Raw genomic sequence first — 24127 nt, forward strand, 5'->3', positions numbered from 1 at the left:
CTGTCACTGTCACCTGCGTGAGATACCGCCATCCAGAAGGACTCAGAGTATTTATCAGCTCCGGCACGATGAGTGTAAGCACGCCACGTTATTATACGTCTCTCAGGATAATCTGTGACTTTCATTTACATCGATATGATTACATAACACGCTCCATCTGTTGCTTGTTGCTAGCACAGGGGGGAGACAAACATGCATAGCTTTACACAGAGAGGAATCTAATTATTCAATTAGGGACTGTATTGAATGACTAACTGATTCACTGCAGTTTACATAATGACAACACAGATCACTACTGCCTCTGTAATGCAATTTAGTACTACTGTGGAGGGCTCATCATTCATGGGAATGTAGTCTTCTTCTTCTTCTTTTTTTTCCTGGCTTCCATTACCGTGCAGTAATCTGAGAGTGGCAATATATACTGCATTGATTAAATCAAGAAATCACACATCGTTAGCGTTCACTCGCCCATTAACCAACGTATGCCTTTTGACATAAATCTCAGCCCTGGCTCTTAATGAAATTGATTGAAAAGGCTCTTCATGTTCCGGTGTGAGAAAAAGCTTGTTGTGCAAGTAAACGATCAAAAAAGAAGGAAAAAGTGGGGGCGGCGTGGAGGTGGGGGGGAAGTAGACAAAGCCTGCTGAGCTCCTGAGGTTAGGACCCCCCCACCCACCAGGCCCACAGGAATGCATGTGCGTGTGAGAGTCCTGGAGGCTGTATTGTTGTCTGTGGTGCATCTTGCTCTGCAAACACTGTGGCTCCGACTTGGGAAGGAGCCTATAATGTGGGAGGTCTGGATACCAAACGGCCAAACATGGCATCATGTGATATCATTTCTTTTTGTTGTGTGCAAGCGGAGAAACCCTCTGTGGTGCAGTTATTTAGTTACAAATGAACTTCTCTCCTAGGAAGAAATGGCTTTGATGCTGTCATAAAAACCTCTCGAACAAACAGACACTAAGGCTGGACCGGCGCTATCACCCGTCTTTTAATTATCTTTGTTCCGATCTTCACCGTTTCCACTTTTATTGCCTTTTGATTGCATTTACACAGATTTCTATTTGCTTTGCTGTCGAGACCTGTGTGCCGTGTTGGGGTTTTTCTGTTTGCCAAAGTCTGAGAATTAGGCTGCTGTACTGCCATCCAGAGCATTAGGGTATAATAAAGCAACACAATGGCTCATGTTACCAGAGATGTAATCAGGATGGAAAATAAAAACTTTTTTTTTAAAAAAACAATAACACTGGGGTTGAATAGAAGTCAAAAAATACAAAATGGAATAAGCTTGAAAACCCTGAAATGGAAAATGAGCAAAGCCATTTAAAAGAGAAGTTTTGACACTTGCAGAAATATTGTTATGTTTCCAAAACATTACATGTATCTCATGTGTTCAGGATGAAGCCGCAGCATGTCGTAGATGGTTACATGCTTGAATATTTCCAGGATTCTCAGAGGCTTTCTTTTACTTTTAGATTCTGTTTTGTTTTTGCAAAAGCAACACATAGTCTTTTAAATAGTGAGCTGTTTTTTGATTGGTTAAGGCACTGGTAGCTGTTTGCCTCTGTTTTCAGTCAGCATCATATAAACAACACACACATCAGTGTTCCCAAGTGAACAGTGTGTTTCCCGAAATGTTGAAATGGCCCATTAACAAACCAGAGTCTTTAGGCCTAGATGATCTCCGATAATAAGTAAGTCTGCTCTTAGTCCATTTATTTTTATTTTTCAAAAGCTGTATGTAAAAGATGGACAGGGCTTTGGGGTCTAAGTGTTTTAAACTGCAGTCTTACTAATGGCCAGCAGGGAGGGTGACTCCTCTTGTTGCAAAAGCAGTCAGAATGTACTGTACATGCAATAAACACTTGAGTTGAACTGTTGGTCTCAGTTGCTTGGTTTCAGGTCTTACTATTAAGCTGTGGTTATTTTGGTATCTGCAATCCCAACTTGGAATAAAACGAACATTAAAGGTTTGCCATTCTTGTGGCCGGGCTCCTTGTTGATTGAAAAGTTGCTCCTGCGTGAGATGTGTTGGTGGTCTGTCACAGCAAACCATACATTCATCTTTTATATACAGTCTATGCTTCTGTTGTTGACCCTGGTTCTACTTCAACCCACGCACATTTTTAGCCTGCATAAGATGCTTTCCAGCATACAAGACCAAACACAAACAATCCTGCCGTTATAACTTTATCTGATATATTTGCTAGATGACAGAAAAAGGAATTTCACGTAACAGCCTCTCGAGATTTATCTACAATATTTAAATAGACTTCCTTTTTGCATTTGGAATATCCTGCAAAGCAATTTTTAGCACATAAAAAAAGTTTATCTTGTCTTCTGATGAACCACAAACTAACCCAGACTACATTTTTATTCCACTGAGTGTGAGATATTTGAAAGTTTGACTCTGTTTTTGAGACTGTGCTGGTTTTAATAATCACATTTTGTCACTTGCTTGTCAGTTGTCTCGCTTGAGATTCTTTATGACACACCTTGATGAAGTCAGCACTGTCTCCCCTGTCTGAAAAACAGCTTCAAGAAAAGTTTTGACTTTGGCTTTTGACTCCTGCCTCTAAAAGTAAGAAACTGCTACCGTGACTGGATCCTCCTCTGCTCTATTTAACAGTGGTAAAGTGAGAGCTATTTGTGCATGTTAATGGCCTTGTCAGAAGCCCGTTCCTCACATCTACATGCACTTAAAACGACAGTTAACCACAGCAGAACAATTGATTTCTCAAACAGCGTAGTCCTCTACATTTTCCTCCCTGTCTCTCTGCTGCTTATGTCTGACATACAAGTGTACTTTTCGGCACTCTCGGGCACTTCTGAGTTTGAGTGAAGGAGATGGGGTTTGTGGGAGATTTCAGACAGCAAGAGTTGGAGTTAGGGGAGTTGGGGGGTGGGTGTCTGGCTTAACTTTGAGCTCAGCGCTCACAAGCTGTACTTCACCTTCCAGCTGCTCTCCGAGCCTTTGGATTCAAGGGAGAAAGCAGGGGAAAAGGGGGAGGGCGGGAGGAAAGAGGAGGGGTTTTGGGCTGGGTGGCGATGTTGGTGGGGGTTAGTTGGACGGGTGGGGGCACGCTCTTGGGCGTACAGGCCCTGGAAATTTCCGTTGTATGTTTCACTTCTTTTCAGGATGGGAGGGGTTTGGAATTAGACTTTGGGTGGGGGGGGGGGGGGGGGGGGGGGGGGGGGGGTGAAATGGTTGCATTGGGGTCTGGGGACTTGGCAACCAGCCAGCCACAGCAGGAAGCTTTTGCTAGTTTCACACAGACAAAAAAAAAAAAAGTGGTCCTGGACACTGGCCGGCTATCTGAGCACAGCGCTCCAGTCATCACCCGAAAAACAGGAACTCATAAATGCAGCCTGCTCGGATGGTGGCACAGGCTGACTGCTGTTTAACGCCACAATCCACATTCAAATTTCTTATTATATACAGTAAAAGGCACGAGCACAGGGACGAGAGAAGAGTGAGCAACTAACTCAAGCCATCGTGTCCAGGTTTGTTGGGTTCATTCATTTGCCTTAAACACACCTGACTTTTCCATGACTTTTAAATACTTACACATCAAGAGGCCTTGATTAGTTGGAAAAAATGTAATTCAAGCTGGACTCGATATGTAAACATCCTTATTTACCCAAACTAAACAGGCTTTTAATCAGAGAAACTATTTTAATTGGATTTCTCCATAATGGTTCTGACATGTAACTGCAAGAGTATTTCAAATAAAGAAAAAAAAATACTCACAGGCTGCGTGGACGACACACAGTTCAAAATCTGATAACAAAAACAGCAGCAGCAATAAAACAAGCGCTGTAGCTGTACCACGAGTTTTTTTTCATAACCACGGGGATGCCGTCGGTTTATTTGGCTTGGCAAATGTCCAGCTTTTAAACCAGAGGCAGGAAGAAGTGAAGCAGAGCAAAGAGCCAGCAGGCCCGACAGCAGGCATTCAGAGCAGAAGGTGCTGCTGTGCATCAGGTGGAGGAGATGTTTCTCTGTGTGTGTGTGTATGTGTGTGAGAGAGAGAGAGGACAGGGAAGGGGAGGGTTGCAGGGGGCAGGTGGACACTGGTTCGGCTTGCTGGGGGCTCAGGCCTCGCTAGCAGGTGGATGCTCGGAGAATAGAATTTTTTTTTAAGGGAGGGATTAGGGGGATGAAAGGAAGCTAAGGATTACTGGCCTCCTTTTCTGCACCAAAGATGGAAAACGAGCCAAGGGTGTCATACTACAACATCCATTTGCTGGTCGGAGCAAAAGCTGCTACACAGTGCCAAATGTCCACTATAGAAATGACGGTTGCTGCATCCACAAACACCAGATAAAACTGCACAATACATGAATAGATAACCATGATCATGAAATGCTGGTTTTATGGGGTTTGTGTGAAAAACCCTTTCTAGATGGGAAGCAGTGATTTTGTCCCAGACAATCCCAGATGCTCACTTGTGGAAGTTGTTGGCTCCTAGATTAAATGGGAGATGTTACGTTCTATATTTTTATCTCTTTGCATGATCTGCAGTTTAAAATATTCCTCATTCCAGCTTTCTTCTGAATGGCTACTCTTTGTGAACAAGCGATAGGATGTAGAGGCTTCTGTGATCACGGAGAACGTGACCATATAAGGACATCCACGCTTATCAACGTCACAAAGATTTAAGAGTAGAAAAAAACGTCTGAATTCTGAGCTTTTGGCACACAGTACGGTGGCCGTGAGAGGTCAAACGTACTCCAATTTAAAAAAAAAACACCAGCAAAAAAATAAATGCTATGCTAAATGCTAGATAAAAAGCACACAAAACACAACAGATGTTGAATAAAACAAAACAGAAAGAGGAGGAAAAGACATCAGCAAGCACGAGAGCAGAAGTGATGAGCTAACAGTGAACAGCTAATAGCAGTTAGCAACACGTTAATAAAGTGTCTGCAGTATTACGTGAAATGTGTATTTTAAAAAGAATATTTACTTGCATCTTTTTCTCCCTCACAACACTAAAGAATCCTCAGCTGATTTTAAGCGCGTCTCGGTGCAATTTTTTACATGTTTTGGTTTTAGGTCACTTCATCAGCTGTTCCGTCACCTTAATAGAATAGAATAGAATTCAACTTTATTGTCATTGCACATGCACAGGTACAGGGCAACAAAATGCAGTTTGCATCCATCCAGAAGTGCTTTAGTGATATAGATATATTACAATATATATTAGCAATAGTATAGATATGTAAGTATATTACAGAAATGGGTCTATTATGGTATGTTATAATGTACACGGTATGAAGTATGTTGTGAATGTTCTTTAACTATAAGTATGTACAGGCTGTAGTGAGTACAAGCTATGTACAGGCTATGAGCAGGATATAAATATGAAAAACTATACAGAATATGAAATAAATAACTTTACAGGAATCTGAGATATACAGTTATACAGAAATGGGAACTATGCAAGTTGTAAACAGTTGTAGGATTAAAAATTAACGAATGTACAGAATGATTATTTACACAGAGCTATACAGTAGTGCAGTTAAGATAAGTGAGGGTGTGGATAGTTTCTACAGAGGCTATATAAAGTGCTAGTGGTTGTGAGTGGTGGTTCAGTCCATGTTATTATTGTGTGTTTGAGGGTACAGTTGTCCATTGTGGGTGTGTGTATGTTCAGTCCATGTGTTAACGTGGGTCAGATGTCAGGAGGCAGAGTTCAGGAGTCTGACAGCTGTGGGGAAGAAGCTGTTCCGGTACCTGGTGGTCTTAGTCCGGAGGCTCCTGTAGCGCCTCCCAGAGGGCAGGAGGGTGAAGAGTCCATGTGATGGGTGACTGGGGTCTTTGATGATCTTCCCAGCCCTTTTCAGACACCGCTTCCTGTAGATGTAGGTGTAGGTGCTCCCTTCCTTCCCTCCCCATCTCCAGCTGTCTCCCTCTTCCCGCTCCACCACAACCACCCACACATGCAGGACCTTGGAGTAGGGGTATGTCACCAGGGTGCAGAGGAGGCCACCCCCCCCCCCCCCCCCCCCTTCTGGCTGCCTCTGCCTCAATTTTATCCCACAACTTAGACATTCACATTACTCACACTCTCATTACACATACATATAGGATCTTGGGGGTGGGCACGATACACGGAATCCAAAGTACCATCAGGGTGTACACCCCACCCCTGGCGTCGTTGCCCACCTCTCAATGTTAAATACACGTAGACATTGAGGGCTATCAGGAGGGACCATGCGCTTACCTGCTGCTCTCTGGCAGGTAGCTCCATGCCCTCCTGGGTTTTAAATGCACCTTAGAACACACATGCATCAACACTACAATGAGCGGGTGGAGGGAGGTTTGGAGTCTTCTCTCACCCCCGTTCTCTGCGACCTGCTGGAGCGGGGGGGCTAGGAGGAGGAGTTGGCCGTCCGACTGCGGTCTGGAGTGTGGGGCCTCCCTGCTGCTGCGGAGTCGGGGCAGTCTGCCTCCCCCCACCGCAGGGAAAAGGGTAACACCACCTGGGTCTGGGTGCAGTTTCCCCCTCCAGGGGCGGGGGCACCTAGACCCGGTTTGTAGAGTACGCTTGGGGAGTGTGATCGTGTGTACAGCGTCTCTTTATGTCTGTCTCCACGTTGGTTGAGTGTGGAGTAAGTGCATATGAGAGCATGGGGGGGGGGGGGGGAATGGATGTTTGTGTCTGTGTGTGCCTGTATGTCTGTGTCTATATGTCAGGTTGGGTGTCAGGCGCCACCTCTCTGGGGACATCTCAGGCCCTCCAAGGTTTGGAGGCCTATCTCCCCCTACCACCACTTCCCTGCCAGTGGCGGACTCCCTCAGGTGTCGGTGCGTTGGTGGTTCTTTGTGTCCGGGGATGAGCGTCCAGGTACACACCGGCTCACTCCTTGGCGGCCGCTTATCGGGGCCTGGAGCCTGGGGCTCGCTCGGGCCACTTCGGAGGTGGGGTGCCCCCGGCCTCTCGGCCTGGGGCTCGGTCACTCAGGCGCAGCTGGCTGCCGGCGGAGCTCACGGGCGCGTCACTGCAACTCCCCCTGGCTTCTGCTCCGCGGCTGCTGAGTGAGCCCTCATCTGGGACTCTCCTCAGCTCTTTCTGGGACAGTGGCGCGGCTGCCCCTCTGTTGGTCTTCCTTGGTCTCTTGTGTTCTGGGGGCCTCTGGATGTCTGGAGTTTTGATCTCCTCCATACCTGCTTCATGCCCTGGAGGACGGGGCTGTGGCCCCCCCACACCCTCTAGCAGATCATTACATGAAGGAACCTTTTAAAAAAACAAAAACAAGCGCGTCCATGCTCACAGGTGTACACACGGGTGATCACACCCACAAACTACACCCTTTTTGGCTCCTACCTCAAAGCACACTGTGTTCTGTTGATCTTATGTGCTGCACAATAATGTTTAATATTTAGTATTTACTGTCATATTCCCATATATCATTGTGATGTTGTTTATTCTATTACTCTTGTTCTCTTCTGCTTGTTTTCTTTTTTCTTTCTCAGCAGGTGATCCAGGTGATCGATATATGCATTTTTTTTCTTATTTTTTTTTTCTGCTCATTCTGTTGGTTTTTGTTTTTTGCCCTTCTCCCCCGTCCCTCTTCTCAGCTGTTTCTCTTTCCCTCTTTCTTTCTCCCCTTCTTTCCCCCAGTCAAGTCTGTCCCGTATTCAGTAAGTGAAAATAAAATAAACAATAAAAGGTGAATCAAATGGACCATTACGGCAAGGCTGGGATGGTCAATTTGGTAAAGTAAATCCGTTGGGCATCTTTCTTTGCCTTTAGACAACAATTCTGATGGCAAAAGAGCCAAACGGGACAGGCAAAAAAAATAAATAAAGGTGTAGGTGCTCCGGCGATGCGCTGGGCAGTTTTCACGACCCTCTGCAACGCCTTCCGGTCCGAGGCAGAGCAGTTCCTGTACCAGACTGTTATACAGTTGGTCAGGATGCTCTCGATGGTGCAACGATAGAAGTTCACCAGGATGTCTGAGGACAGGTGGTTCTTCCTCAGAGTCCACAAGAAGAATAGGCGCTGGTGAGCCTTCTTGACCAGCTTGGAGCAGTTGGTCGTCCAGGTGAGATCCTCGGAGATGTGGACTCCCAGGAACTTGAAGCTGCTCACACGCTCCACAGCCGTCCCCTTAATGTGGATGGGTGGATGTGGGTCAGCATTCCTCCTGTAGTCCATGATGAGCTCCTTGGTCTTCTCGGTGTTAAGCAGCAGGTTGTTTCTGTCACACCACTCAGCCAGACGATCCACCTTAATGTCTCCCCAAAAACATTTCTGCTCTGTCTCTATGTCTCTTGAGTTTTTTTTTCTCCTACTTAAGTTGTGTTTTATTGTTTCTATTTCTTTTTTCTTTTTTTTATTCAGCTTCCGTACTGTTTTGTGTGCTTTTGCAGCATTTTTCAGTTTTTGCTGGAGTTTTCTGAAGTTGCCGTGCATTCGAGCTCTCGGGGCCACCATCAACCTAATTCAATTTTGTTTATATAGCACCGAATCACAACAACAGTTGCCTCAAGGCGCTTTATATTGTCAGGTAAAGACCTTACAATAATACACTGTGGGAATAATAGGTCCACTTTAAACACTGCGTTTAATTAATTATCTAAGTCAATTTGCAATAATTTTCTGCCCTACTTCTTGTCTGTTAGCTGGTCAATCCACTACTAATCTAATAAAGATGAGTATATGCCAACAAAAATGTGTGTAAATACAGTTTTAGATCCTTTAAATATCCCGTCTCGCACTCCTCCACTTCCCCCAGATGACAGTTATAAAATAGGTAAAACTTCAGCTCAGTTTATGTAACTGAATCAATTATGATCTTACCAAAATTACAATAAGGTGGCTCCCTACTCCTCCACTCCGTGCCCCACCCTGATTAGTTTTCTCCTGTTGCTGTGTGTTGGTGAACATGGCCTCTGCTGTGGATCATGGTACACAACATTATTTATTCATGGCTGGGAACGATAGATGCAGTGCAGGCTCCTCCTGAGTATTGTCCATCTGTTAGCTGGCCTACTGTACACAGTAATATAATGTGAGTCCTCAGGAGGCACGTGCTAATAGCAGCTCATGTGTTAACGCATCACACTATTTATCTTTGCAATAACACTACTGTTAATTACAATTAGTTGGTGATTTATTTGTCCCTGAAGGAGTGCGGGGAAAACAGCCAGTAAAATGTGACCTTACTGGGTTTTATTTGATCACCGCTGCACTGCTGGGGGTTCGCTCTCTCGCAGGACACCTCTAACATGGGAAAACATCAGGTCTAATTGCTCCCCTATAAGACACTGTCTCTGAGGACTGCTGTACACATCATTTTACACAAAGCTGCAGATAATTTAATTTCCACCCAGGGAGCTCTCGGCATTAGACTGCTGCCAGATTTCAAACACAAGTAACCTCCCGTGTCATGATGGTTGTGAAATTGAAGCAGCAAAAATCCGATTTCATCTACTGACTGATTTTCTTATGAATAAGGAAAGGGTTCTGCTTAGATTGTTCAAACTTCCCCGTGGCGCATTTAGAAATTATTATTACATGATTAGTAGTCTCTCTCTCCTGTCATTTTCTGCAACATACTATAAGTTTAAACACCCATGACTCGCACACATTCGCTTTAAAATTAAGCACAGTGTGGATTCGAGCACACAGAGAGCGATACCTTTAGACAAAGTTGCTTCCACCTGTCACCAGATGCCATAGTTGATGTGACTCTGAGAGCTGCACAAGCCCTGCTTTGGCCAAACGTGGATATAAAATAAAGGTGTTAGACTCGGTGTGTCATTTAATCAAACGTAACAAAGTGGGATGGCCGCAGAGACTTTACATTAACCGCTTCCTTTGCTGGAGAGATAATTCTGTGTTTCACAGTCTGATGAGCGATGCATCACTAAGACTACACTGCACAGGCAGATAATAACATGCTTTATCATGTACTGTAATACTCCAGATAGCTCCACACGGCAACATCTGATCACCTCTGGGGGGAGAAAAAAAATCTGGCTCAATTTCCATCTTCAGTTTAAAACACACACGGCTTCCACAATAGACTGCAATGTGGAGGAGTGTCTCACTTTGATCTTTAAATACCCTCTAACGTTAAGACACGCTCATTGGCTTTGATTTTTTTTTTTTTTTTTTTTTACAACTGCCAGGCAAAATACAGACGCTCCCTTGAATCTCCTCCTGTGTAGCTGTAGTACAGCAGAGAATGCGTGAACACCTATCCTCTTTTTATTTTTTTCCCTCCTCCAACACAACCACCACCATCTGTCCCTTTCTTCCATTTCATGTGCTCAAGCAATATCCACACCCCTCTCATAGCAACAGCACGCCGCCGCCGCCCCCGCGCCTTGCAGTGAATTTTTCTTTTTTTCTTTTTGCTCCGTCCCCTGGATCTTCGCCTCGCACCATGCAGACGGTCCCTGGGCCCTGCCTGACTGTTCAGTCTTCCCCCCTCCCCCACCAGCCGTGCTCCTGTTTCACTCAAAGATGGCGTCGGCTCTAGAGCCCCTGGTCTCTGGCTGCATTTTTTGGGCTTGTTGTTGTCTTCGTTTCGCACGGTTTTGGCACCTTCTCCTCGGCGGCTCGATACCAAATTCCGGTGAGTAGCAGCGGAAGCCGGATGGGAGGATACGAGATTTTCTCCGCGGTCCGCTTTGCCCGAGCTTCCCTCCGAAACCAGAACCGGACCATCTCTGGCTTTCTGGGGAACCGCGAGAGGTAGAAGGGGAGAGGGGTACGGAGGGGATGGTGATCGCGGATGTGGGTGGGGGGTATAGAGGGGAGGGAGGGGGGCGAACAGAGGCCTAGCTTTACTCCGTTTTAGCGGCCTTGTCTTCACGGCACCGCAGGCTGTAGCGTTACGTGGGAGGGCGGTTAGCGGAGGGAGGAAGTCAGCGAGGTGCGGACCACTGGTAGGGATGCGTCTACGCGGGCAGAGCCTGCTCGCCCATGCCGAAGATTGAGAGCTAGGCCGCGGAACCAGCACTGCTGCAGAACCACCCGCTAAGACCATCTTAAATATTGCACTTGCCCGCTAGCCGAGATGGCCGTCTGCAAGTTGCATTGTGCCTCATACAAGGCCGCGATCTCACGTTAGTATCTGAGTGACATTCATGGGGAGAATATTCGCAGTGTTTGCTGTGGTGTGATGCTTTGTATTGTCAGAAATCCCAGGTCCATGCGGAAATGTTTGGTTTTTCTCTCGCTCTTCTGTGGTGGAGCGCTGGCTACCCCCCCAGTTTCACGCTGTTTACGTTTCAGGTTAGCGAGTAACATTAGTAACAGAGATCGTAACGCTAGCTTGTTGGCTAGCTTCTCACGTTAGCTTGCTACACAACAGCAGTAAGCGGGAAGGCTTGTTGTCAGATACTTTGCAGCCTGACATAATATGTGAGTAAACAGAACGACAGGAAACGGTTTGGCCATGCGACTGTTAATCTGGCTTTGATTATTAGCTAGCCTCGCGGCTAATGTTTGCTAACAGCTTTGACTGTAACATGTTTACGTTAGCAACCCAGCTAGCCAAGCTGTCAACTCTGTAGTGCACTTTTGAGGATGGGGTTGTTTACAATGTTTGTAACACACAGTTTTTAAACAGTTGCGTGAGGTATGAGTACGGTTCTTAATGTTTTTTCATTTTTAGAAGTTCTGGTCTTGTCACTGGCTGTGCGTTTCTTAGTGATAGTTGTTTAGTGGTACAATCGCATGGTGGTTTATTTAAAAACAGAAATCTGGGAAGTTGGCTAGGGATAATAAATATTATTACTTTTTCCCCCTTTTTTACCAATTTCGTTTCTAGTATACGGAGTAATATAGTGATTCAAAAGGAAGGTATGGCTTTGTTTATATGAATGCCACCAGATGATGTGCCTGGGTTGTTTTGAAAAGATGAACCTTCTTGTTCTCTAAAATTGTAAAATTAGGTGCCCCATCTTTGCAGCCATGTGCTATAACCTCTTTCTTTGTGTCTGTTTTTTTTATTTTTCCCCCTCCTACAGTTTTCATCAGCTACTGAAGTGCAATAGGCATGAAGGTGATCGGTCCTGGCTGCTCCCTGTGGTGAGATATCTGTTCCGTCCCAGAGCTGAGAAGCTCAGACTGCTGGAAGAGAAAAAGGGAGCAAATGAGAACAAGCGAAAATAAGGAGATGTGGATGGAGAGGAAAACTCACAATCTTCTGGAGTGATATAATTATCAGAAACCTTTGTGCAATTGTCCTCGCGTTTATCACTGAAACACAATTTTCATGTCCCCGAGAGTCTGAGCAGAGGAGACTGCTGTTATTGGCAGTCCTTGTTTTTGTTTTTTCTTTTTTTTTTTCCGGGGGCCGTCTAAACAGGAAACGCCTACATTTTGTGAAAAGCCAAACCAAAATCTGCCCTGCCCAACCTTGGGTACTGTGGGAGTATAAGTTGGTAATAGATCTGAAGCTTCTTCTGCTCCCCCTGCCTCTTGCCAGGGATCTTCACCTGGCTGGAAGTGGGTGGTGGGTGGACCAGATTTTCACCAGGTGCAGGGTTGGCTCAGTTGGGTTGTGCTATGATCAGCTGCTCCTTTTCGTGCTGCTTATACTCAGCTTCTGAGGGACTCTCTGTGCGACCCCAGGACAAGGGATAGTAAGCTGGTAGAGGGCAAAAGGGAGGAGGAGGCGGCGGCGCTACGGCGCAAGCCAAGTGTTTACTTGGCTTACAGTCTCTACTTTTTTGTGTGTGTGGTCCTCGCGGTAAGGCCCCAGTGCTGCTGCACCCACCCAGACAGCAGCCATGGTGAAACTGGCAAACCCATTGTACACCCAATGGATTCTAGAGGCCATCAAGAAGGTAAAGAAGCAGAAGCAGCGACCATCAGAGGAGCGCATTTGCAATGCGGTCTCTATGTCCCATGGCCTGGACCGCAAAACAGTTCTGGAGCAGTTAGAGCTTAGTGTCAAGGATGGTACCATACTCAAGGTTACCAACAAAGGTCTCAACTCCTACAAGGACCCAGATAACCCTGGGCGCTTGGCCCTGCCCAAGCCCAAAGGTGTTGGCAGCTCCAGTGGCAGCGGAGGCGGCAGCTCCGGTGGAGGAGGTGGAGGAGCAGGTGGTGGCAGCAGCAGTGGAGGGAGCAGCTCTCACTCGCATTCGGGGAAGAAACCGGGTCTCGACTGGAACAAATTAATTAAGCGGGCACTGGAGGGGCTCCACGAGCCGGGTGGCTCCACCTTAAAGAACATCGAACGCTTCCTCAAGTGTCAGGCTGATGTGGCGGCGTACCTGTCGGGTAGCGGCTCCATGGGCCCGGGCCTCTTCCACCAGCAGCTGAGGGTAGCCCTCAAGAGAGCCGTGGCCCACGGGCGCGTGGCCAAACAGGGTCCACTGTTCCAGCTCCTCAGCCGTAGCAGCAACCAGGATGATGGGACTGGCACGGTGTCTCTGGAATCGCTGCCCCCGGTCCGGTTGCTGCCACACGAGAAAGACAAGGTAAAGTCTCTGCACACATGTAAAACCGCATGCATGCATTCTCAGACATGGACATACAAAATAAAATACACTTAAAGTAAAAATACAGCCACGTTTATTATGCTTTGTATGTCTGCGTTGGTTTGTCACATGGATTTGTTGCGCAGTGTTTGGATGATTTCGATTTTTTTTGTTATATGGCCTGTAAATGAGTGTCAATGATTACAGACCTGTTTGAGATCAAGATAGAACTGATCTCTAGTGAAAAAGTGATTGTGAAGCGCTGTTGCCTGTTGGCATCTGAAGGTCCTGATTAAAATCGCAGATATGCTTAAGACCGTATTTGAGATTGTTGTGGGAAGAAATCTAAAAGTCTGATGTGTTTATCAGTGAACTTTTTGGACCAACAGAGGGCAAGTGAGCATGATTTGTGAAAGTGAAAGCAACACATTCTTGTTGCTGATCTTTTACCTAAGACTCTGGTGCTGCATTTTCCCTGCTGCTCCAAATTTGTCATCCCCTGCAACCCTGTACTTTGCGACAGAGTAGTAAGCTTTCACTTTGTGTCACTTTTTAAGTTTTCAAATGGCATCTAAAGGAGTGGCTTAATGTTATAGTATCAGAGTTATTTGAAAAGTATCAGAGTGGCAGTGCAACAGGTTTGAGAGCAAGCACGATCCAACGTTCTGCCTCAAACTGAAGTATGACTTTGTGTTATCATCAGAGGAGAAAAAGAATAGATGCATCTTAGAAAGCTGGAGCAAGTCAGCTAGTCTGCCAGAGTGATGCTAGGTGAGTGGCTGGTGGGCTAGCAACACAGGATGAGAAGTTAAGGGGGAGTCACATGGCATCCAGCCTCCTGCAGGGACTGTGGACCAGCTGTGGGGCTGTTGCCTGTCAGGTGCTGTCGGGAGATGGGACAAAGAAAGAAAGGAAGCAAGGGAAGGAACATAGACAAGTGAGAGAATAAGAGAGCAGGAGAGAGGTGGTCTGTAGCGTTGCCAGACGGAGAGGCTTGGATGACGCAAACTTTCAGGCTCCTGTAACCAGAAAGGGAGAGACGTAGCGGGAGGAGAAACTGAGGGAGACAGAATGAGTTGGAGAGAGGGCGAGGGAGAGGCAGACATGCAGGCGACAGAGGAGAGAGGGAACACACCCACTTTTGTAACCTGATCAGGGAGAGCAGCCGGCTGCTAACCTCTAGTTCTAAGGGCCAGAGATTTGTACACATACACACAGACTTGAACCCATTCTATTGCATGTTAAGACAAAAAAAAAGCAAGCAGACTGAGAGTGATGCCATCCTGGAAAAGAAACCACTCCCAGCAGGATGGAAAGGGTTCATCACAGGATGGAGGCGATCACTCAGATCAACTTTGGTTTGAATTGCAGTGACACGTCCTTCCAAATAAACCAAAACAATATCCGAAAGTCACCCTCCATGGCATAACGGGACTCACTGTAGGGGTCAGGCATTCAGGTTTTTCTTTTAACTCGACAGCCATCAGATTTGGAGAAGACTAGACTGATCATAAGCACTGTTTTGGCTGTCTTCTGGCTTTGTCTGGCCTCTGTGTGTACATGTCTGCAGCCACAGGGGCTCCTGCTTAAGGATGCCCATAGTCGTGCATGTGCACACACACAGAATAGGATTAGCCTAGAGAGCTGGCTGCAATCACATGGGCTCTGCCTAACACAGTGACCTGCTTGGCTGCAGATGATCCACCTCTTAAGACAAACAGAAATCAACCACCTCCTCTCTGTCTCAGTGAGTGATCAGCCTGCTTTGCTGCCTCAGAGGCAAAGTACAAACAGAATAAAGCATGCCTCAGTTTGAATGCATTGGTTCTACATAGATGAATGCATTGGTTTTTGCTTTCTTACCGTATGATCTGCCATGGTTCTTTTATTAGATTTGTTAGTTCACAGTAAATATTGGCAGAAGAGTCAATTGTAACACAAATGATTTCACTGAAAATGCCACCCTGTTGCATCAGTGAAATTTCATAATCAGCCTAAGAATATGAATTCAGTGGGCATGGATAGGGAGATTACTGCAGTTTCTTTTTGAAGCTTTGAGCTAAATGGTGCATGGAGAAGCTGCGGCAGCAGTGAGGAAATTGACATTTGTGTCTGGTAGTCACACAATATTCTGTTTTTCCTTTTTTGCCTGGTTTTTTTTTTTCCCCCCTCCCTCTTCTCAGCGCTTCTTCTTGTGCTGTGCCTTGATGAATCTCTCCAGGAGAAGGAACCACTCTGCCGCTCAATCATGTGTGTTTTGTGCGCCCCACGTTGCCGTGTTCTTGATGTATTTGTTAGTTTGTGTCTGTGTGAGTGGCACATGCGTCAAAGAGATAAAACTGTGCGCACGGAAGACCGAGAGACGGCGATGGTGCACGATCGCTCTGCTCCACTCGCTACTTTTCTACCCGCGCATCATTGCCATATTGCCCCGCATCATTGCTAACAGTTATGATTTCCCAAGGAAAGGAGGAGGGAGAGTGTGAGTAAAGGCAGCGGAGGGGGGAGGAAAATCAAAACAAATGGCTAAGCACTAGCATTGACCCCATTTGCAGGGAGATTTGTGTACTTAACTCGCTGATGTTTGCATCGGGGTGCTCCATTCAAACGGATCCCAGACCCTATTTCTGTCTCTCTGTCTCCCCCCTCTCTCACCCTAATAGGGTGCCATTGCCAGGTCATGCAGGGGGAGGTAAATGGGGGAGAAAAGTCAACCAGGGGTCATGGATATATAGATGGCAAACCTCATTGCCTCCCTGAGCACCCGTTAGCAGTATGAGGCTATGGCCATTAGGTGGGATGGGCTTGATGCTGGGCCTTTGTGTGTGTGTGTGTGTGTGTGTGTGTGTGTGTGTAAGATATATATATATATATATATATATATATATATATATATATATATATATATATATATATACAATCTGTCTGTCTGTGTGGGTATACTTGTGTGTGTCAGTGTGTGATGTTCTTCCAGTTATAATAGGAAAGAGCAATCTTCTTGCCCTGCATTTGCCCTCCGCTCAACAGCTGGAGCGGGGTTAACCAGAGTTCTCAATGTCGTCGTGCAGTGTCACGGCGAGGACGTGTGAAAAAAGCGACTTGTGAACAGCAACACAGTTGCAGAGCTATGTTTTTACACTTGTACCCCTTATTGCAGTGATTTCCCTCCAAAATGTCCCACTGACCTTTAACAGATTTGGCTGATGTTAGCGTCAAGCAAGTGAACTGTTTTGCATGGTCCAATATACTCCTAACGTTGGGCACTGCATGTTATTATTAAAGATGCCCTAATGTGTCGCTATCAGCTGATATTTTACTGATAACAAATTAGCAAATAAAATGACATTTATGTATCATTGTCACTGCGCAGCACCAGCAATACATAAATATATACATAGGCATCAGCTATGAACCACATGGATATTTAAACAATAATATTGGCCCAGAACCTTAAAATTGGTGCACAGTTTCATAAAACTTGCCTGATATGGTTAACCTTCACATGCTTCGTTGTGCTGCTTCATGTCTTGCTGTTACAGGAGAGAACTTTTGTGCTTTTTCCCTGGATGCATGGAAGCATTTTCCAGAGTTAGCGCTGCACCACAAAAATGCTGGGAAAATGACTAAGTTGGGTGCAATGAAGTGGTTTCCACCCCAAACCCCCAGTCTGGTGTTAGCTCGTCTTGAATTACAGATTTTTGACTGATCCAAAAAAAAATTTCAACAAGTGAAATAATTTGCCCCGCTTTCCCTTTGACAAGCACCAATTGTTTCCATTTTGACAGAAACCCGGCCTCAGCTGACCCCCCCATTAGTGTCCAAAGTTTTAAAAAAAAGAAAAAAAAAGTCTCATTCTGTACAGCTTTAAGCTCACGCTTCGCTGTAACCACAAGCACAATTCTTGTTTGACACTTGGTGGTACCCGCCAGCAGAGAGATGGGAAAACTGTTTTTAGCGTTCACTTATTTAAAGGGCCACTTTACTCAAAACACAATGGAGGCTCTTGATGGATTGAAAATTAATTGCACGCTATTTTGGTAATGGGATAATATGAGGATTTGCTGCTCTTCTCTGTTCTATTTATTGTGTTTTGTCAAATTAAAGCAGCCACCGGAGGATAACTGGTTGGTATTTGACACCATTTTCTACTTATTTGGATCAAACAATTAATTAGTTAATTGGGGGAAAATGAGCCAGCATTGACTATGATCAGTTACAGCCCTAAAGCACAACACTACACTGTCTTGGTTTGGCAACAGTTCCTAACTAATATGGCTTGGGTGGACTTGAACCCGGGACACTGAAGTAAGGACTCTAGCCTTTGGGTCATGGGTCACCTGCTCAAGCAGCTGAGCTATAGTGGTATACAGAGCTAGGGCTGTTCGATATAACGATATATATCGGATGACGATATAAAAACGTCTATCGTTTCATTTCACGCTGTCGTTTGTTTCGTGGTGTTGCAAAATAAACTGTTTACGGCAATATTTTTTTTCATCGTTTTGATGGCCACTGTAGTGGCTATATTAATTTCTTAAAGTTCTCTCTTTCTCTTATATTTTATATAACCACACTACAGACAGACAAGCGCCTGTTTTTATGCATTGTCGTTAGCAACAATGACGGTAACACCATCAAGTGTCCGCTTGTTTATGTTGCACATAAACCTTTCACAATAAAGCTCAAGATCCTGTTGAGACTTTTCAAAATAAACTGAATCACGTGAAAGAGCAGATTATTTACAGATGAGAAGTCAAAAAGAGCCGCCAGGTGCTAAAAAATAAACCTTATACTCAAGCGTTAGAACAGGCTTTTCCCCGCAGCACGCCGTGTAATAAATACTCACAAAGAAAACAGCGGCTGTTACAACTTATGTCTAAAAATGTATAGTTTCATGCATCGGTTAAAACACTCGACTCCAGCTACATGACGCGCAGCCGGAAACACTTCCCGCAAGTCGAGCTGCCTGAGATTCACAGAATTTACAGAAAATGTTACATTTTTGTGATTTATATCGTTATCGGACGATAGAATTCTTATATCAGGATATGAGATTTTGGTCATATCGCACAGCCCTATACAGAGGTAACAAAAGTTGTTTTCCTATGTGGTTTCATGCTATAGCCTTCCCTGAAGCACACAGACTGTACATGCTTGAACTTTTGCACGTTTGAAATAAGCGTGCATATGGGGCGCAGCTGCATTGATCCATCCCAAAGACACGTCAGATGATGGCTACTTCTGTCAGTGTGAATTGGAATTGTCACTTAGTGTAACCGTGTCATGCAGAGACATGAGCTTTCCCTTCTCTGCTCTCTGTTTTACCTGTCTGTAGACGCAGAGTGGAGTGACAAGTGGTGAAGATGAGTTTACTCAAACTGACACCTTGTTGTATTATTGTATGTCCTGTAAGAGCTTGACTAAGATGGACAGATATTTAAATGTCTGAAAGTCATGCTAAAATATCTGAATCTGGCTGGTCATTATGTTGAAATTTAGTTTTCATTTTTCAAGTTTTGATCACTTGCAGTTGGTGTTCATACACCTAAAATGTTTTTAGCAGTGTTCAGCTTTGGCACCAGCCAGGTTTCACTTGCCGTCTTGCAGTGAGACTCTGCGAGCCACATATTAACTGCTACGAACAGATGCAACTGGCCAAGAGTCTATAGAAGCTACATTAGCAGTAGTGGCAGTGCCCAAAGGGGAGCAGTAACCTCGAGCTCACCAGTGAGTGATGTGAATGGCATTTGGCACGGGAACCTTAGCTGTGTGAGGCCTCGCGTACGGCTAACCTCACCATCCCCACAAATGGAGCCAATGTGTTGAGCAGCTGTGGAAGTGACGGCTGGAGCACGGCCAGTCCCGCTTCGTTTGATGCCGTGATTTAGCTCCGTGCACCCTGGCTAACCTCGATGATTTTTTTTCTTCCTTTTTTAAATGGAGGGCGATGGCTCGGCTGAAGGGAGGGGACGCACTGCACATCGCAGGGTCTTCCGCAAGCTGTCGCTGGATAACGCAGCCCGGTTATTTTCACGTCACTACCCGGCCAATGGAGCTACAGGGATTTGAGATTTCAGATGCTTTATTTACTTTTACATGCCAGCTATTGTCACAAGAGCATCCGTGCGTGTAAGCCAACCGACAGCACGTCAAGGTGTGTCTCATGACTACCAGTGTTCAGACCATCTAATGATTCTCGGAGTGAGTGTTTGTGTGTTGTCTGGCTGCGCAGCGTGCCCTGTAACAGTGATCAATGAGTTTGTGTTGGAGGTTGGGGGGGGGGAACATAAGGGAAGTGTGGTGGTAGTGTTGGGGGGCCAGCTGAGATCAGGCTCCCATGTTAATGAGATCCTTGACTTGAGACAAGGACAACAGCAACGCTTTTCTCTCTTTTTCTCCCATTGCCTTTTATTCCAACACCCCCCACCACCACCTCCTTCATTTCTCCTTTCGTCCTTCCCTCCATTGTGCTCCCCTTCCTGTCTCCCTCCCCTGTCCTCTGTCTTTGAGAGAGCTGTGCATATGGAGGGGAAACCAGGTCACCACCATTTTTTTTAAAAATGTATTTTTGTTAATAACCTATTATCCCTCTGAACACGGCATTCATGTTAACACACAGGAGGAGAGTTGACTGTTCTGTGGTTAATGGATCCATAAAACATCAGTGGGTGTGTCAGCTGGATCAGACTAGGCTGTCTTCAACTGTTGTACAACTGTTGTTCTAGGTGACTTTTTTTTTTTTAAGGGGAAACCTTTTACTTGTATGACAGGTTTTTATGGGGTTTTCTTTTTAATGCCGTCTTGTAAAAGCAGGTAGCTAATAACAGTTACAGTAAGGTGTGTCTTTTTTTGTGGCTTCCAAATAATCCTCGGAGCCAAAATGTGTAAACGCCAGCTCAACGTAGATCCGCACAAACACGCACGCCTCAAGTTAAATGTCGAAGAAGTCTGAGAGGTTTCTGGAATATCGCCGTGGCGCAACAAGGGCTCTGGCAACTAGCGCTTTAAAAGGAAAGGTTGAAACTGGGAAGACGGCTGTTCCTGGGAAGAATTTGAGATTCACACTTCCAAGAGGATTGGCTTTTCCTTTTCATTTGTAGTGGCAGTCAGTAACTGAAGCCTCGCTGTAGCGCGCGTCTCTAAACAAGGTGTCTGCGTGAAAGGCAGCACGCCCTCTCACTCTCACTCTTTCTCAGCTCTTGTTTACTCGAGCGCTCAGAGGCCGAGTGGGAGCAGTTGACCTCCTCCGGCATGGAAGGGGTTAAAGCGCCAGGAATGATTGAGGTGTTGGTAGCACGCAGGCTGCTCCGAGGACTGGTGCACATTCTTTCTTTCTCCCTCGCTCATTGCTTTCCCTTCCCTCTCCTGCCCTCTGGATTGTTATTTTTGTCCTCGCTGTCTTTTTTTTTTTTTCCACACAGCGCTCCTCCTTTTTTTTTTTTTTTTTTCTCCTTCTTGTTGCTGACTTCCATTTCTTTTTAGTGAAATTGTCGACTTGTTTTGTAGCTCAGTTATTTTCATAATGCTGATGGAGATTGGTAATGACTTGTTTTTCATTTTCGCAGTATAAACTAGTGCACGATCACCATTTATAGAAGTTTTGCCTGTAAAGTTGTAAAACCTTTTCACAGATAGAGCCGGCGCGTATATGTTTCTCCACAGCTAAGCCTCTGTCCTCCTCCTGTGCTCTCTGCATGTCTCTGCTTATCTGCCTCTTCTTTGCCTGCTCCATTCCTCTCTCCATTTACCTCTCACTTCCCTTAACTTTCTTATTGTATCCCCTTTTCTCTCTCAGTCCCTGCACTGTTTAGGGTGGGGGGTGCTGAAGCAGCCTGAGTTAGAAGGAAATGAACCCAATAAATCAAGCTCTTGTCCTCGTCTCCTCCCTGCCAGAGCAAGCGGCCTACCTAGCTCGGCGCAGCTACGTGCATTTACCCTGCTGTGCTGTAAAAACCTTAACACCAGCTTCACTCACTGCCATGTTGGTGTTTCCTTTGTACTTCTTGTGTCGTTAATAAAGGAGAGCACCTTTATTGTTAGGGTTGTGTTGATTAAAAAGTGTCCTTGAGACAGATGATGTTTAGAGTTTCCAATAAAGGTCAAATTTGTCCTGTTTTTCTGTGTCTGTCTCGGTTTGGTTTTAAATTACAAACTAACATAACTGTGCCTTCTGGGAGACATTAAGGGTTTTTTTATCTTCTTTTTGTACCCCTCTGCTTTCTGTTAAGCCGTGCATGTATCGGTGAAACTGCACAAGCACATGGCAGGTGACAACAAGCATTTATCCATCTAAGAGATCGACAGAGAGCCAGCTCAGGTTGTCACTTTGTGGATTCACAGTATGTTTAGTGTGTTAAGAGGCCCCATCTGATTAAAGATGAAGGTTTCAAAGTCATGATGACAGAGTGCCAGTTTCAGGGTGATCGAGGGCGGCACAGGAAGAAAGATGCACACATCACGTACTCTTGGTTTCTGTAGGCAGTGTAAAAGATACCGCGATGAAAGTAGACCTGCTGATGTGACTGAAAGCACATGCCAATAAGCACCCACTGGATAGTTTTGCTTTCTGACACTTAAAACGACCTAACATTTATAAAATGGTCTGAATGTGGCATTCACTATGACTCAAAATAAGTGACTGAGCCCTGAAACCCAACAGAGAAGTTATTACACAGGTCTTTAAGTGCAGTTTTCCCAGAAACTACTGTTTATCGCCCCCGGTTGCCATTAAATGTGGGTTTAAGGCACTTCAGTGTTGCTTTACTTTGCAGACCAGGAAGTAAAATCCTTTTATTTTTTTATATATACCGTATTTCCCGGACTACAAAGCACACCTGAATATTAGCCGCACAAGCTAAAATCAGGGGAAAATCCTGTTTTGTACATACATTAGCCGCACCTGACTAAAAGCCGCAGGTGTTTCAATGTTGACTTATCATATGTAAGAGAATATGCACAAAGCGAATTGTCAGGAAAGAGATGGCTGTTTGGAGACACACCCCTTTTATTAATATTTTGAAAAACAAGTTATGGGTACATATTTGCATAACTTTTTAGGTATATGTACAAGTAGTGGTAATTACAAGTAGGAAACATGTACTGTGCTTCATAAATGAGTAACAAATGTAGTACATAACAATAACCTAGGGCACACCAGAAAAATAGATTGGACTACCTTTTAGGCTCAGGTGCAGTGACACGGCTTTAACAAGAAGAAAAGTCAGTCATTCACCACAATCTTTCTCTTCTTCCTGCGCACTAAAACCACCAAAGTCCTCTTCTCCAGTGTCGGATACGAACAGGCTCAGGATGGCTACGTCATCCACTCTCAGCTTCTTTCCTTTGTTGTCAGTGTCAGAGTCGAACACCCTCTGAAGGGCCGTGGCGGTGTCCTCCTCTCCATCATGCAGCAGTCCAGCCCTTCGAAATCCGTTGGTGATCATGGATGTTTTTACACTTTTCCACGCTGTCAGATTCCACCGGTGGAGTTGGGCATAACTTGCTTTTCGCACGTTTATCGCCGCACATCATCCACGACTCCCGCTGAACGCATAGCACTACTTTGAAGTTTGTTTTTCGCGCTACTTTTACGGCACTATGTTGCCTGGCGGATGGACATGTGACCAACATACCACTCTTGAACCCGATACTGTGTGTCTGATCACATGCCCTTCCGCCAGGCAATGTAGTGCCGTACAACACCGGAACAAACAAAACAAATCGTCTTACGATATGACAAAAATCATGGACAATCCATAGAAAAGCCGCACCTGACTAAAAGCCGCAGGGTTCAAAGCTGGTGCAAAAAGTAGCGGCTTATAGCCCGACAATTACGGTATATTTTTTATTTATATATATATATATATATATATATATATATAAAAACAAAACACCCAGCACGCCCCTGTGGCCGGTTTATCCTTCAAGCTCGGGTCCTCTACCAGAGGCCTGGGAGCTTGAGGGTCCTGCGCAGTATCTTAGCTGTTCCCAGGACTGCAGAGATCTCCGACATCGGACATATATATATATATATATATATATATATATATATATATATATATATATATACATACATATATATTAGGGGTGCAACGATACACAAAATTCACGGTTCGGTTCGGTTCAATACTTTGGTGTCACGGTTCGATATTTTTTCGATACAAAAAAATGTTCATGCCTTTTTAATTTGTCATTTATTAAAATTATAAATATATATTTTAACTCAAAAGTACAGTTTTAAATTTAACCCTAACCCTTGTGCGTGTTTTTTATTTTGACAGCGAATGCACACCTGCGGACCACTTATGTGCAGCCCTGGTTATTTAGCTCATCATATTGCAGCCACAGAAATTCTTTTGTCCATGAAACCATAAAGCTGCACTTTCTTTTTGCCTTATAGTCTGATTTGTCATAACTTCTCCGTTTTGTGGTAAGCTTTTCTTTGGCTGTCACTTCTTCACCCTGACCTGTCTTATTTGGCTCAGAAGAAATGAAATATATATCCTCCTGCTTTTACACACGCACTCACATAAGCTCAGCGATTCTCTGCGCGATCAACCTCTCACATGTTTAAGCTTGCTGCGGGAGATTTCACTTGTCATGTTTGCATAGTAAGCTAACGATTAATAAGACGATGTCAGAGGAATTGGTGCGCAAATTATCATCACT

General features: G+C 45.1%; 1 protein-coding gene across 1 annotated transcript in view; it reads left to right on the forward strand.

The window, feature by feature from the left end:
- The first annotated feature begins 10483 nt into the window (after positions 1–10483).
- Positions 10484–24127, forward strand: part of kat6a (K(lysine) acetyltransferase 6A) — a 39421-nt gene continuing 25777 nt past the window's right edge. The window contains exons 1-2 of the mRNA XM_085367059.1: positions 10484–10596; positions 11996–13459. Of these exons, the coding sequence (XP_085223185.1) occupies positions 12761–13459 (699 nt within the window). The 5' untranslated portion in view covers positions 10484–10596; positions 11996–12760. The remainder of the gene's footprint in view (positions 10597–11995; positions 13460–24127) is intronic.

This window comes from Diplotaxodon limnothrissa, linkage group LG12, assembly GCF_057381915.1.
Source record: "Diplotaxodon limnothrissa isolate DT_005_m linkage group LG12, D_limnothrissa_male_GT1.1, whole genome shotgun sequence".
Classification (NCBI taxonomy): domain Eukaryota; kingdom Metazoa; phylum Chordata; class Actinopteri; order Cichliformes; family Cichlidae; genus Diplotaxodon; species Diplotaxodon limnothrissa.